Source organism: Teleopsis dalmanni, chromosome X, assembly GCF_002237135.1.
Source record: "Teleopsis dalmanni isolate 2A chromosome X, ASM223713v2, whole genome shotgun sequence".
NCBI classification, from domain to species: domain Eukaryota; kingdom Metazoa; phylum Arthropoda; class Insecta; order Diptera; family Diopsidae; genus Teleopsis; species Teleopsis dalmanni.
The window spans coordinates 37204468-37221208 of record NC_051848.1 but is presented as its reverse complement, the minus strand read 5'-3'; the positions used below and the strand labels follow the sequence as shown (position 1 = coordinate 37221208).

At 31.6% G+C, this 16741-nt stretch overlaps 4 protein-coding genes across 4 annotated transcripts; 2 read left to right on the top strand and 2 right to left on the bottom strand.

The window, feature by feature from the left end:
• Nucleotides 1-3744: 3744 nt before the first annotated feature.
• Nucleotides 3745-4934, bottom strand: LOC119689575. Its single transcript, XM_038104433.1, has 2 exons — nt 4829-4934; nt 3745-4765 (listed from the first exon to the last, which is right to left on the bottom strand). Exon 2 carries the CDS (start codon nt 4736-4738, stop codon nt 3797-3799), a length of 942 nt encoding a protein of 313 aa, XP_037960361.1. The 5' UTR covers nt 4739-4765; nt 4829-4934; the 3' UTR covers nt 3745-3796.
• A 2824-nt stretch (nt 4935-7758) lies between these two features.
• LOC119689265 lies at nt 7759-9090 on the top strand. The gene is made up of 4 exons (XM_038104057.1): nt 7759-7948; nt 8040-8494; nt 8561-8848; nt 8922-9090. The coding sequence occupies exons 1-4, from the start codon at nt 7833-7835 to the stop codon at nt 9032-9034; spliced, it is 972 nt and encodes a 323-aa protein (XP_037959985.1). The 5' UTR covers nt 7759-7832; the 3' UTR covers nt 9035-9090.
• A 3497-nt stretch (nt 9091-12587) lies between these two features.
• Nucleotides 12588-13468, top strand: LOC119661827 (small nuclear ribonucleoprotein-associated protein B-like). Its single transcript, XM_038071328.1, has 2 exons — nt 12588-12738; nt 12852-13468. Exons 1-2 carry the CDS (start codon nt 12736-12738, stop codon nt 13404-13406), a joined length of 558 nt encoding a protein of 185 aa, XP_037927256.1. The 5' UTR covers nt 12588-12735; the 3' UTR covers nt 13407-13468.
• A 1671-nt stretch (nt 13469-15139) lies between these two features.
• On the bottom strand, nt 15140-16018 carry LOC119690037 (small nuclear ribonucleoprotein-associated protein B-like). Its single transcript, XM_038105019.1, has 2 exons — nt 15870-16018; nt 15140-15756 (listed from the first exon to the last, which is right to left on the bottom strand). Exons 1-2 carry the CDS (start codon nt 15870-15872, stop codon nt 15202-15204), a joined length of 558 nt encoding a protein of 185 aa, XP_037960947.1. The 5' UTR covers nt 15873-16018; the 3' UTR covers nt 15140-15201.
• Between the last annotated feature and the right edge of the window lie 723 nt (nt 16019-16741).

Sequence of the window (16741 nt, the reverse complement as noted above, 5' to 3'; positions counted from 1 at the left end):
ATATGTATATAAATGTTTTTGTAATGAAAAAGTATACGCAAAAATATAATAAAAAAATTAATATTTTTTAAAACAAGTTTGGTTGGTGTGAACGACAGTTTTCCTTAAAATATTTTATATGGACTTAAATCAGTTTGACAGCACTTGTGTTCAGTATTTTTGAGTTATTAATTTTTCTACCAAATATAGGTAGGTAAATTTTAAGTTGCTTATAATTTTATAGTGATATATTATTAAAAAATAAAAAGGTGATTAGACGTTTCTACAACTTAGAAAAACAAGCGAAGCAAATGGGTCTGTTGGTAAACGAAGAAAACACATAATATTTACTGTCAACAAAGAAATTTCCTTAGCATCATGGGTTTTATGAAACTGTTGATAGCTATAAGTTTGAAGTTGTGAAAGACTTTCTTTATTTGCGAACCAGCTTAAACACTAAGTGCGTGACGTAAATGACATCAACCTACTGATTCAACGAAGAAGCACTTCTGACAACAGATATTATATCGAGTTAAATAGTCAATTAAGAAATACACCCCTCTTTCAATGAAAAAAATTTACGCCCTACATATCTTTTATCATGCCTATTCCGCTATATGGTGCAAAAGCTTGGAAAATCACCAACAGTGATGAGAAAGAGTTAGGAGCATTCGAGAGAAAAGGTCTTCGTAAGATCTTTGGTTTTTTAAGCGTTAGCAATAAGTATCGAATTTGATGGAATTTGATGACCTATATAAGTTATATTGTGACAATAATATAGTTATCCGTTGACTTTGCTTACTTGGATGTGTAGAAAATGCTTTTCTGCACAAGTGTGGTAGAGAACGTCTGCACCTTGGGTGGAAGAATCAGGTGACCAACGATTTGTGGGGTACTCGATACTATCAACTGACAACAAGAAGCGATTGTTCGAGCTGTTTGACGGTGGTTATTATATGTAGGCAAGGACAACACATATCTGTAGTGAGTAACTAAACAAGTAAGTAAGATAAAATCATTATTTATAACTATATCAGAAAAGAAAAAGTGTAGAGGAGGAAACACAAAGATTCCTTTTCTTTTAGAATGCCACACAAATATTAGAAAGTTATGGGATATGAATGAGTTATTCTCTTTTTTTAGACATATTAGTTAAAATACTTATAAACGATAATAAAAAGCAACGACACATAATTATTATTGAATGAGTAATGAATCCGTAACTTCACTTAATTTAATTGAACTATTGTACCAACTACTTTCTAATGAGCTCCTAATATCATACAACACTAACTGACCATTATTTGACACAATGTAGTTATGAGCGTCTATGAAATTATTTTTCTGTACTTCATATACTGTAAATTTTTTTTTTTTTTGTAGTTTTATCTTCACATTTAGACCAACATAACATTTTGTGCAATTCCCTCTAGGAATGAAATAATAACACACACGAATATACCGACCCATTTGCCAGCCAGTGTCTAGCGTTGCACCAATTTCTGTTGTTCATTTCCACTTTGTGAGTTGGGCCTATCTAGGCGCAGGCGCACGCGTACATTAGCTTATAGAAAAAATGCGATTGGAGCGCGAAAGAAGTTAGTGGAAAAAGAAGAACGCTCACATAACTTGACCATGTGCACCACGTAGGAAAGATTCATCCGGTTTAAGGCCGTGACATGACTTGAATACGAATTATTAAAAACGATGTACAGTGCAAAAGACTTATGGTAGTCAATTGCTTAGATAATGGAGTTTAGCTACTGACATGTACTTTTGTTGTTGTACAAATGCTGATGGTATTTTGAAAATTGCTACCGATATTTAAGGAGCTGCTGCTCTTACTGCTGTTGCTGCTGCTGCTGCTGCTCTTACTGTTGCTATTGCTGACTGTTTAAGATGATGCTGTATCTGCAACTGTTGTTCCGTGGTTGCACTCAATACACAAATGCAATCTATTTTATTGAAGAACTTTATTAAAAAAATCAACACAAAAATGTTTGCCACTTGTTTTAAGATGTTACTGTTGCTGTAAGAGGCGGCCGTACCTACATCTTCTAGAACAACCTCAAACTACTTTAAAATTATAGACTTCTTTGAAATAAAATTGATTGAATTTATTTTATTTTATTTTAGAATAAAAACTAAAAATAAACTGAAATCATTGGACGCATTAAGCATTCATATATGTCATTATATTTCATAGTTCTGAACATTTCAGCCATTCATATGGCATAATGACAATTTTCTGGTTAAAGCATATTTTTGTACTATATTTTAAAGAAATATTCTCAGAAACGGTTAACCATAAAGAAGCTATTATTTTATGTACAAGAGATGTTTGATAACTCTAGATTTTTCATAAGAACACTAAATAGTAATGGTAAAGATAGGCGATCATATACCTTCTGCTCAAAAAGTACTCGGATTTTGTAAATAAAACAAACAAATTCAAATTTTAATCCAAATTTATTTTATCTCCTTCAAAATATGCTCCTTCTGCAGCGATACACATATGCCAACGCTTTACCCAATCTTCCATACACATTTTTGGTAGGCCCGTGAAGGTATGGCTTTTAGTTCTTTCTCTTTTACCGATTCAATCGACTCAAAACGCTTACCACGAAGGGACAATTGGAGCTTCGGGAACAGGAAAAAGTCGCACGGATCCAGATCTGGCGAATACGGTGCCTGAGCGTTGACAGTGGTGCCTTGTTTGATCAAAAAATCGATATAACAAGAATTTTCCATTGTACAAATCGCTAAATGCACTTGAGGTAGTCTCACATTAACAGCTGCTGTAAACAAACTACATGACAGATGGCGCTCAAATTTGTACCATATGTCAAGAAAGGGTGTACCAACATAACAAAAATGAAATTTTTGAAAAAGTCTAACTTAAGGAGTAGTTAACAAACAACAAAATCCTGATACTTTTTGAGCAGAAGGAAGGTATATAATATATATATATATATATATATTTTTGAAAATAATTTCATAAATAATAAAAAACATAACATTTTTTGTCATACTGTAAAATCAATTTTCAATTCTATTTCTGAAAGACACACCTTTAAAACTGTTTTTTTTAACAGTTACTATTACTACTTATAATATTAGTATTATATATATTAGTGCATTTTACAACACTAAATATATTTTAATAAATTTTATTTTTTTTCGCTATCTATAACTACTTAAAAATGTTTTATTCGTTATGATAGCTGAAACAACAATTCTATAACAACTACAAAGCATTCATGACTCAAGATGTAAGTGAGCTACTAAGTTTCGTTGTGGTTGTATAAGCACTAAAAGTGCTAAGTGGGCAGGATTCTCAAATGACATTATAACTTCTTTTTTTTTTTTTGTTTTGCAGTGGAGAGTATCAACAGCCACAATGTGAGACTTGAACCCATTTAAACCATCTCTTAGGAATGAATAGAGAAGATTTCCACAGTAGTGTGAAAACTTCATTTCAGTAAACAAGAGAGAGAGATGTAAGCGAGAGGCATAATAACTAGTGCACTAGGTTTGGCTAAGTCAGAGAGCATGGGTGTGGTGCAGCTAGATTGGGAGTCGGTGCAAGGAGAGGAATTATAGCGTTAAAACGGAATTGATCACAAAGCGACAGACTCTGTGACCAAGGTCACGAAAGTCACAGCTGTGAAGAAGGATAATGGCGGCATTCGAGTCATTGTATATGGTGGACAAGATGTTTCGTCTTATTGATAAGTATTAAAGCGTCCTTAAGTGCTGTTATTAAAAATATTGAAAGTGTTTATTTATTAGTAAAATAAAAGGATAATGTTTTGGATTACGAATTAATACAGTGAAATCTTTTTGTTGACTTGAATTGGCTATCATTGCATTGACGGCAGCCGTCTTGCTTACAAACTTTACCCTTTAAATGCTTTATACAAGCATATAATACTTCTGTTACAAAGCCAAATATTGCGCATCCTGCCACAAAACGACCCACAGGACTTGTTAACCAAAAAAAGATTTGATTTCCGATAACTGCACCAACCACTGGTGTCAACAGTGGGCCTCCGGCAAAGTTTGACTTTGTGACCTGCTTCATATTTTGAATTATTTTTTGAAGTTCTCCAATTTCATCAACGGACTCAACTTCTGTTGCTGTATAGATGAACCAATTCGTCAGAGGAATACATCTTAAACATTTGGAAACTTTATTCCATAAGGAAGGAATTTGAGTCACAGTCAGCAACATGAATAGTAATGCTGGATAAATCATTAGTGTTCTCATATTTGCATCTCTAATGCATCTAATTAGTTCTTTAAATCCATGTACTTCAACCATAGTGATTATACCCATAACAAATGCTTTTAAGTAAGCGGTTGCAATATAGAACACATCAAATGAATTTGGTCCCAAACTGTTAAACATAATATTGCATTTACTAAAGATGATTGCCAACAGATTAAAAAGAGACTGTTGCGATACATTTTCAACTTTTTGAGAAACTGAAACGATTTCAACTCCCAAGTCATCTTTAAAAGATTCACTTTTAGTTATAGTTTCCGAAAAATCCACCTCACCTTCAACTACTTCGTCATTTTCTAATAGGACCGAATCGACATCCAGTTCAAGAAGTTTCCTACTGCTTACTGAAGTCAATTCATGTTCATATTCATCCAATTCTATGGGATTTATATCAAGTTCTAAAAGCTCTCTACTACTAGTAGAGGAAATTTCATCGTTATCATCCTCATTTATCGATAACCGACGCTCCATACTTAATTCACTTGAAATAAATTGACGCTGCAATTGAAAGTAAAATGTAGATGAACTTTTTTGATAAGTATTTTTACTCATTTTGCTTACAAAATACTTGAAGACTGTGAATTGCGAATTTTTCCAAATGTTTAAATTGCTTGCAAATCCATAAAAATAAATTATCACCCAAAATTTTTAATACAGAAAAAAAGCTTTGATGTAGTTTAAAATTTTTTTTATGGTTTTGAAAACAATTCAACTGTAAATAATAAATAAATACTTACGAATAATTTTCAATGTTTATAAGATTGAAAAAGTTTTTTTATACTGAATTAGGCCGAGAGTTTTGTTTGTAATTTCAGCTGTCAAAAATTTTCATTTTGCATTGAAAGCAACAACAATTGACAGCTAAAATTACAAATTACAAACATGACAGCTAAAATGACAAAAAAGCTCTCGTGTAAATCCAGCATTAAAATACATATGTTCCAAGTTTAAAAGCTATTCGTATCATTTTAATCAAGTTCAAACCTCTGTTCGATAGATAAAAACCTGATTATTCCTCCTTCTACTGTTAGCAGTGGCCGCAAAGATCCTCAGGTAAAGTTTAAATTCTCTGTGGATGTTTGCCTTTTAAATAATGATCAATTACAAGGCAAAGCCTCAAGCACTACTATTCGCCAGTTAGAAATTGCACAAACCCAGGCTCTAAGAAATCCATGGTGCCATGGTATATTAGGATGAATGGCATCTTCAGAGACTTCAAGATTGATCAGATGAAAAAATACATAAAGGATAGAGCCCAGAAACTATTTACGAAAACTGACAGGTTTACCAACACCTCGCTATCGAATCTCAGCATAGTTACAGGCTCCTCGGGAAAGTATGCAGATCTGAAGTCAGTTATTGCTTAGTCTGATGGAAGTGATAAACAATAAACCAGACAGAGCGTAGAGAGTGGTTATGAAGAAACCTCACTGTTAATAGAGAGTAAAAGTGTTCAAGTGCACTGACTCAACTAGTCTAAACATAATAATCATACTGCTAATTTCATTCTTATTCAAATTAATTAGTTTCCAAATTCTTAGTGTATAAATAGCCAGATTTCCTCAGTCATAGCACAAATTGACTAATTTTTCCATTTTATTAGTGCTTATTCGATTCAAGAGTGTGTTATGGGATAAAGGGATTGATTGCTATGATATATTTTTGGAGAATGACTAATGTAGTTCATAGCAACATCTTTGCTCGGGTTGTCCAAACGAAGGATAAGTTTTTGTGTCCACTGATCTCGTTCAGAGATATATGACATAAGATAGGATGACTTTAGATTTGTTATATTTAGAGTATGCGGCGTTTATAGCTGTTTATGTAGCAGTGAAGAATCTAAAGTAAGCTTCTAATATATACCTTTCTGAAAGTATATTAAAATCAATTTCAAGTGCAATCGATTTCGCCTATTCTGTTTATTACTTAATAAATATCAAACTCAATCTTGTTATTTAGCTTTATATTAAACCGTCTCGTTTTGATAGAATATTCAATTCGTCTTATCAGACAAATTGACTCATACAATAGTCGATAATCTTTTAAAATGCCCTAAGCTTTTTTGAAAATTCTGGTTTAGTTATTGATCTGCCATTTAACTTAAACTTCAATGGAACGTTGCATCAGCTCTGGTATTATAGCAAAAAACAAAGTTATACGTACTTGAAATTAGTTATGAAAATTTAAAATCAAGGTTGTACTGTGTAAAAAGTTTCCACACTAAAATCATAGCAATTGTTATTGATACCATAAAGTTATCTATCGAATAAATTGATTCCATGAATCAAATTATGGTTGTTTCCATTCAATTTGAAATAAAACATCTCTTAAAAGTACGGCCTAGGCGATTTAATCACAAGTTTTCAAAAAAATAACGTTTTTATTTATAAATAAAATATGATCAAATTAAAATATACGATGGGTCCTGTTCCGTCTGGGATTATATATACGATGAAAAACTAAAAAATAAATGTGTTGGTAGTAAAATTCTACTTAATTTATTCGCGTGGCCAAGGTGGAAATTCATAAGACACTACCTTTCGAAGAAAGTATCATAAAGTAAAAAAAATGTATTGAACAAGGGTTCCCCATTCCTCGTAATGGATCCACATCGAGACTATGTGCATATTCAGGCATAAAGGATATTTGAACAGAACTTTATCAAGTCAAATATTTTTTTTAGTCATTTTGTGTAAGGAAATTATTTTTAAACGCCTATACCGCATCCGGGTTACAACCATGATTGAAAATATTCATATGAAAAAATAATTGTGGTTTCTTCTTAACTTGAATTAATTATATTCCTTATATGGTAATATGAGATAAGATAATAATATTTAAAATATCTCCTATTACCAAGTTGCTATCAGATCCTCCACAACTGTACAGATGAGATGTAAACCATATTTTTATAATTAATATTCCGGTTTACAGTTATTTTGTGAGATACTGTTAGAGCGATGAGCGATTACATCCTGCAGTCACTTTTCAATAATACAATAGCGTCAGAGGTGTGAATCTCTATATTCTTGTTCAAAAATCCAATCGGCCATAAAATAATTGCAACAGTCATATACCAACAGAACTTCAACAAAATATATTAAAGAAATATATAACATATATAATATATTAAAATAAAATATATTATTATATATTAAAGAGAAAATATTAGAAGCAATTTGACATTTTAAAATCAATTTTTGTTGAACTCGCCTACCTTCTATATCACAGAAATGAAAAGACCTTAAACAATTAAGAGATAATGGATATGATGAGCTATCTTTAAAGAGTACACAAATTAAGAACTGAAACCAGACAAACCGCTCTGGAAACCTTTGGAAACTACCTAATGTGACTTTCAAGAATTTATAAAGTTTTTTTTCACACCAAAAATTTAACAAATTTAAAACTAAAATTTTTAATCAATTCGGAATAAAAGTAAGCTGTGAAATAAAAACAAATTCTTACATATAAAAATTTTTATATATGAAGTTAGTTTCATATATTTTGTCCTAGAAAACGTACAGAAATCATATGATTATATTTTCTACAAATACTTGCGAAAATGTCACGTAGAAAGCCAATACACATGCTTGATGTGGTGGGTAATCTGGACAGTAATATTATTACTGCAATTCCGGAATATATAGTTTCAAAGGAATCCGATAAGAAAAACAATATGTAAGTATTGACAGTTAGTATAGTTGAATAAATTTTATTCTAACGAATTACAAAAATTACAAAAATTACAAAAATTACAAAAAATACAAAGAAAACCACCTAACGAGGATGCTTTTGTTGAAACGCCTCAAACGTTCTACTTATCTTGCCTGAGAGAATATAATACGTTGGTAGAAGCTCAAAATGCGCAGATGGAAGAGAATCGGCGGTACGACATAATGAATGCACACCACAATGCAGAAATCTGCGCGGATCAACGATTATTGAGAGAGAAGTTCATTAAATGCACCTCGAAACTCAAGGAACTAAGACAAAAGGAAGAAACAACTCGCCTTATAATCGAAGAGCACGCCCTAGAGCAGAAATTGATGAAAGACAAATCAGAGGAACATAGAGTCAGCATCAAAACATTGAAGATTTTCCGTACGGAATTCCAGCAAACCCTTCAGCGTTATGTTCTTTATGAAAATTTTATGAAAGATTTTCTAAAGGATCATCCAAAATACGGTACCTCTGAGCAGTTTATCAATTCCATGGATGCGCTAAGTATGACATTGTTCTGCATTCCAACCTATGTGGTATATATAAATAAAACTTTTATGATTTTTTCAGTGTTGGCGAATGTTGATATCAACAGCATGAATGAAAAACTTGTACAGAGCATCAGTGATATGAAGACCGAATTAGTGACTATAACTCGAGATATCGCCAACTCAATTTTGTCAATGAAAAATGAGTTGGATTTCTTTCAGCGTGCTTTTGTTAAGGTTTGTCATGAGGTTGCTGATATGGAGGAAAATCTTTCGAAGATAAGAGCTGCCTGGATTAAGAGGCAAAACGAAAAGAATCGTATGGGAGAAGGGCTGTATAATTTGTACAGCTTGCTTTGCCGTCGTAGAAGTAAGTACTGACATATAAAACTAATAAATATATATTATTATTATATTCTTTTTTGTTTTTTTTTTTGTTATAGATAAGTACACAGATTTACGCACAACAGAGATTGAGAAAATTTGTGAATTTGTGAAGCATGAATATGATGTATTGCACTTTACCACTTCTCATATAGAAGAACCCTGCGAATAATATCATAATATTATTCAACAAAATTAAACAAAATTAACAAAATATATTTTATAAACTCTTTACATATTTTATTAAGTTATTCGTAATAATAAATGGAATACACGTATACTCTCTCGAGTAATACAAACAGTAGTTTGATATAAATATTAATTATAATTTTAATAAAGAGAAACAGAGTTATACTAGAGAAGCCTATGGTGACATTCTTAGCCTCAGGTTCTATTAAAAGACACAAAGTTAAGTAGAGTCAATTAACGGGCAAGTAAATTATCACAACAAAGCGAAATGATACTTTTGTTTCACTTATTTAACGTTGGATATACTTTATAGGGAATCCATATAAGAAAGGTGATGTCAATACGAGTAAAAGCACTACAATCAAATCGAATATATTTAATAAGGAATTCTGGTACAATACCAGGACTAATATAGTACAGGCTGCTTATAGTGTCTTTATAAGAAAACATATGAGGTCACCAAGACAGTCCGCTTCGGTAGATATTGGGTTGAATAGAATGTAAAAATCATTTTGGAAATGAGTTTCACACAGATACCATATCACTGATATTTAAACATAAGCTATAGTACTTATATTGACAAAAAAGTTTATAGATCAGAAATAACACTATTTCCATATATTTCCATATAATATTACTGTACTGTCCCATACTGTCAAGCCTGTAGTTATGAAATATATATCAAATAAATAGGAGTTAATAACTTTTGAATTAAATATTTATCAACGTTTCCTGCTCACATTGTTTGTTTTTCTTCAAGTTTGTCATCTTTTCATTGCATTTTCTCTCTTACAAACGCTAATATTAAATCTAAACCAAAATACTGATTTAAACTTCATAAGAACTTGTAGCAAGTAAATAACTTTTTTTCAGAAATGGAAGTATATCATTCACAATTGTAAATAAGACTTACATCATCGCGATACCATTCATCGAAACGTTTGGGAATGCCATTGACCTCTTTCTTTGTTTCAAATTCGTCCAGCCCATCAAATTCAATCTGAAAGTGATATAACTAAAAGCCGACCACTTGTAATTAGGTGATCTCTCTCTATTTGTTTTATGTTGCCTCCATAAGAAATAATCGGCGAATATCAAAATTGAAAATTCGCCTTAAGGAAGGATGCATATTTTAGAAAGCAATATTTTGGAGTGACGTTGAACGAACGAAGGTCATCACACTCTTTCCATGAATTTCTAATTCCATATTTAATTCAAAGAACCTGGCTACAAAGATGTGAAACTATCTATCTTCTTAATAATATTATTCATATGGAGAACTACTCATCTACCATACATCCTATGTTTTCATGCATTCCTTATAATATAATTAAACCAAAGCCACATCGAATCATTGCCGATATATTCAATGTCAATTAGAAACTAATTTATTGTTGTTGGGAAGATCTGTATCCGAATACTATCTTGTAAGGATTTGTATCTCTCATTTAATGAAAATTTAATTAAATCATTATAAACACATTGTACATAATGTTATGTTTCACACATACATATAATCAATGCCGAAGGCTGCTGTATATACTCGTTAGAAAGTATATATCTATACTTGGACTTTTTGAACTACATTTACTTATTTATATGTTTTTACTATCATTAATATATTCTAAATATATTACGGGGTGCGAAAAGTCAATTCCAATTACTTTTTAATAACGAAATCGTTCACCAAATAGTAGTGGTGAATATATTCGAAAATTATTCTAGAATCAAATAAATCGTTTGATTCATTAATGACTTCTACATAATATCTATTATATCTGTCATTAGCCGTAATTATTTCTTTCAAAGTTGTAAAAAAACAAGATTAAGTCCGATTGAAACAAATCGGCATCACTTTTGGAATATCATAAATGCTTCTTCTAGAATATATCGTATATGTATTTGCAATAACAAACATAGTGAATAAAGCATCTTATGAAAAACAGCTGTTGAAATCTCTTTCAGTACTAGATGAGTCTTACCGGTATATCTTATACGTAATAATAGCCAAAAAGAAAATTGAATTTTGTATTTATTATAATAAGTCGACTTGATCAGTTTTAATACTTATCTAGCATGATATTATTATATTGTAAAATAGGCCTTTTCTTTTGTACGCATGTCGCAAAAGAACAAATAAAATAAGCATTACTTTTAATGACAACTCTGAACAAAATGAAGATTTTATTAAGCTTATATATATTTATTAGGCAAAAGATGTAATAAAATTTAAAGTTAAAATTTCGAAAATTAATAATAATTTTTTGCAATTATTAGTTAACTGGAAATGTGGTGTGTACTCCTACAAATCGTTCCCAATAGACAAATTTTTAGTCTTGGCAACCATGTGATTTAAGCTGCTTATTAGTTAAGCGATTTAAAAAAAGAGTGGACTAAATAAGAAAGCAGTGTTGTTGTTTCATATGTTATTTTTGAAATAATCAGTTGTTCTTTTGTGATATGCTTACAAAAGAAAAGGCCTGATATTAACACAATGCTTGTTTGTAGATATTGTGGTTCTAAACATAACGTCTAGAAAAGGCAATAGGAAAATTTAAAATACAACACTGAGAAAGTGGATTAGGGCATGGCAACTACAAATCACAAAGAAACAATGCAGAGCAATTTATATATTTCCACAAAATGTATTTATAGTAATTGATTGATTTTTTTTAAGTAATAAATATTTATAACGCAAAAAGTTTTAAATTTAAAAATGATAAGTTTTAGAAAGAAGAACGACGCATGCGTGTCATTGAAAAAGAGAGAGCATAATATTAACTATTATAAATGCCCAATCTATAAAGATATATATTTGACAATAACTGCTTAATAATACAAGAAATTCTTGAAATTCAAAAATTGAGGATTTGATGGGTTAAAGAAAACCCATTTCTTATTTTATGAAATACGAATTTTTGTCGTAGAGAATTTCTCTACAATTCCTCTCCCTCCCTTTCAAAAAGTGGAATTTTTCAAATATTCTTTGAAATCTACTTGAAGGATAACCTGATTTTTAGAAATATGGAACAACCACTTTGTTTTGAGAAAGAATCAAAGGATTTTGAAGCATAATGTCGAAATAGAAATATACATATATTTATTGGTAACAAGTTTGAAAATATGATATGATTTTAAACTTTCGAAATCTTAATTATTGAAATTTAACACATTTTTACCGGAGATCCACAAATTTAGAAGAAAAACAAGTAACCGATTTGAACTCATCAGCCTCAAATTAACTGAAAACCGTTGAAAAATCAAAAAACAGAAATAAATATTTCATTCCTGCCATATAGTATAATCGTAAAAATGTTTCTTGTGCAGCTTAAAAAGTCCATATCTCAAAAAATGAGCCATATCGAGATATAGCGTGATTGAAAAAATAGTCGATTTTATCACAGTCCATTAATAAAAAGCGACAACCAGGCAATCGTTATCTTACCGATTTTTGTATCGTGTAAATGCGGAGCCCACGATTAAAGTTTGTCATACAAAACTTCAAACTGAAAATTATTTTGTTAGTTCCGCAAATTTGTATTATTCCCGCCATTCCTTGTATTTTTAGTTTAGTGCTTGGCTTGCATTTGTATGCAGTGGTAGTGGTAGTGGCGTCGAATTTGCTATTAACAAAAATTCTCTATATTTTTGAAAGAAATTACGTGGTTTTGTTCAATTTTCAAGATGGTGAGCACATTAAGCAAAACTATTATAATGAAGTTGTTATTATTAGTAATATTAAATATTTACCATAAAAACTTCCGATAAATTCGTTGACACTGGCGTTCTTTTTTTTTCAGCGCTTTGGAAAAAACAATAAAATGCAACAATACGTTCACTATAGGGTTCGCGTCTTGATACAGGACTCACGTACCTTGATCGGTACATTCAAGTCGTTTGATAAGCATATGAATTTGATACTGGCAGATTGTGAAGAGTTTCGTACTATTTCTTCCAAAAGTCCAAAGTTGAAGGATCGTGAAGAAAAGCGAGTTCTAGGTTTTGTGTTACTTAGAGGTGAACAAATTGTGTCATTCACCATAGAAGGTCCGCCTCCTCCAGATGAAGGATTACCACGTGTGGTTTTCCCAAAAAATACTGCAATCCCAGGTGCTTGTCGCGCAGCAGGTCGTGGAGTTCCAATTAACGCGCCAACACAGCCAGCAGGACTTACTGGACCTATACGCGGTATACGCGGTCCACCACCGCAACATTTGGTTCCAATAATGCGTGGCAGACCTCGGGCACCTCTGATGCTAGTACCCCCACCAATACGTGGTCCTCCACCGCCAATTCGTGGTCCTCTACCTGTGCGTGGCGTACCACCACCAAACTTTTTGAGACCTCCACAATGAAAATATGCTTAATGTATTTAATACTCATATGCATTGAATAAATAAAAAATTTTTTTTCTCTATTTTACTTTTTTACTTATTACATCGTACAAAAGAAAATTAGACATAAACTGTAACTACACCCACAATCACATCCCAAAATACTTTGCTTACAAACTGGGTAGTGAAGTTTGTAACTGTAATATGAGGAATAATATTAATAAAACCGATTTTTATAATAGTAATAATAATAATAATTCAGCATTTCAGACTTTTTCCTCTTTTCAAAAATCTGGTGCAGCGACGGCAAATGTTTTGAAAAGCTCTTGTCCATTATCAGTATTTTTTGTGGTTCATAGTCTGGTCCGTCGGAATATTGTTATAAGTTGGGGAATTGTTTCAAAAAAGTTTAACAATATTCTTATATTTTTGTTCAATGAAATTGTTTACTTTAATATCCGCTTGTGATGTTATTTTTTTTGTTTTTTGTTTTTTTTTTGGTACATCAATATATGATTATATGTAATAAGTCGCACATGTTGTCCCTGACTTTATATATACTTTTTAATGTAAAAAATAGTTCCCTTTGGGAGTTCTTATCGATATCCATAAATATAGTATTGATTTTAATTTTCAAAGTTAGGCCCATCGGTTGTAATGCAATAATTCCAACGCTTGATCCAAAGCTTGAAACTTTTTTTATCAGCTTATTTAAGTAAAACATTCAGTTCTTTTCATATATTCTATTGTCGCAGTCAACTTGAGACGTCCTTTTTGAAGTGGTGATTTTACGATGTTTTATTAGTTAGGTACAATATTTGATCCATCATATGCAATAATTTTTTTATAAAAAACTCTGGCGTAAGAATAGGTTTCTGCCATTACGAAGCACTTGGAAGTGTGTTTCCGCAAACAGCTGTTGTAACCAGACGCTTGGCAACTCACAGAAAGAAATTATGCAGCTATCTTTAATTTCCGGATAATTTATACACAGAATGTATATTATATATACATTTATTTAAGCTTTAAATGATTCACGCAGCAGTTTCAATACTGTTTTGACTTAGGTGTCAAGGTGTGTAACTCTTGCCGCAGTAACCAATAATCTTAGATTTTTAATTTATACATTTATATAAATAAATATATAAATACTAATAAATATATATAATATAAAAATAAATAAATATTTATTATAACAGGGTTGTCTGCATAGCATAGCCCCAGTTGCTCAACACCAAAATCGTGCAGGCTGCTCCAAAATGGCTGCTCCAAAAGAGTATATATAAAGTCAGGGACAACATGTGCGACTTATTACATATAATCATATATTGATGTACCAAAAAAAAAACAAAAAACAAAAAAAATAACATCACAAGCGGATATTAAAGTAAACAATTTCATTGAACAAAAATATAAGAATATTGTTAAACTTTTTTGAAACAATTCCCCAACTTATAACAATATTCCGACGGACCAGACTATGAACCACAAAAAATACTGATAATGGACAAGAGCTTTTCAAAACATTTGCCGTCGCTGCACCAGATTTTTGAAAAGAGGAAAAAGTCTGAAATGCTGAATTATTATTATTATTATTATTATAAAAATCGGTTTTATTAATATTATTCCTCATATTACAGTTACAAACTTCACTACCCAGTTTGTAAGCAAAGTATTTTGGGATGTGATTGTGGGTGTAGTTACAGTTTATGTCTAATTTTCTTTTGTACGATGTAATAAGTAAAAAAGTAAAATAGAGAAAAAAAATTTTTTATTTATTCAATGCATATGAGTATTAAATACATTAAGCATATTTTCATTGTGGAGGTCTCAAAAAGTTTGGTGGTGGTACGCCACGCACAGGTAGAGGACCACGAATTGGCGGTGGAGGACCACGTATTGGTGGTGGTACTAGCATCAGAGGTGCCCGAGGTCTGCCACGCATTATTGGAACCAAATGTTGCGGTGGTGGACCGCGTATACCGCGTATAGGTCCAGTAAGTCCTGCTGGCTGTGTTGGCGCGTTAATTGGAACTCCACGACCTGCTGCGCGACAAGCACCTGGGATTGCAGTATTTTTTGGGAAAACCACACGTGGTAATCCTTCATCTGGAGGAGGCGGACCTTCTATGGTGAATGACACAATTTGTTCACCTCTAAGTAACACAAAACCTAGAACTCGCTTTTCTTCACGATCCTTCAACTTTGGACTTTTGGAAGAAATAGTACGAAACTCTTCACAATCTGCCAGTATCAAATTCATATGCTTATCAAACGACTTGAATGTACCGATCAAGGTACGTGAGTCCTGTATCAAGACGCGAACCCTATAGTGAACGTATTGTTGCATTTTATTGTTTTTTCCAAAGCGCTGAAAAAAAAAGAACGCCAGTGTCAACGAATTTATCGGAAGTTTTTATGGTAAATATTTAATATTACTAATAATAACAACTTCATTATAATAGTTTTGCTTAATGTGCTCACCATCTTGAAAATTGAACAAAACCACGTAATTTCTTTCAAAAATATAGAGAATTTTTGTTAATAGCAAATTCGACGCCACTACCACTACCACTGCATACAAATGCAAGCCAAGCACTAAACTAAAAATACAAGGAATGGCGGGAATAATACAAATTTGCGGAACTAACAAAATAATTTTCAGTTTGAAGTTTTGTATGACAAACTTTAATCGTGGGCTCCGCATTTACACGATACAAAAATCGGTAAGATAACGATTGCCTGGTTGTCGCTTTTTATTAATGGACTGTGATAAAATCGACTATTTTTTCAATCACGCTATATCTCGATATGGCTCATTTTTTGAGATATGGACTTTTTAAGCTGCACAAGAAACATTTTTACGATTATACTATATGGCAGGAATGAAATATTTATTTCTGTTTTTTGATTTTTCAACGGTTTTCAGTTAATTTGAGGCTGATGAGTTCAAATCGGTTACTTGTTTTTCTTCTAAATTTGTGGATCTCCGGTAAAAATGTGTTAAATTTCAATAATTAAGATTTCGAAAGTTTAAAATCATATCATATTTTCAAACTTGTTACCAATAAATATATGTATATTTCTATTTCGACATTATGCTTCAAAATCCTTTGATTCTTTCTCAAAACAAAGTGGTTGTTCCATATTTCTAAAAATCAGGTTATCCTTCAAGTAGATTTCAAAGAATATTTGAAAAATTCCACTTTTTGAAAGGGAGGGAGAGGAATTGTAGAGAAATTCTCTACGACAAAAATTCGTATTTCATAAAATAAGAAATGGGTTTTCTTTAACCCATCAAATCCTCAATTTTTGAATTTCAAGAATTTCTTGTATTATTAAGCAGTTATTGTCAA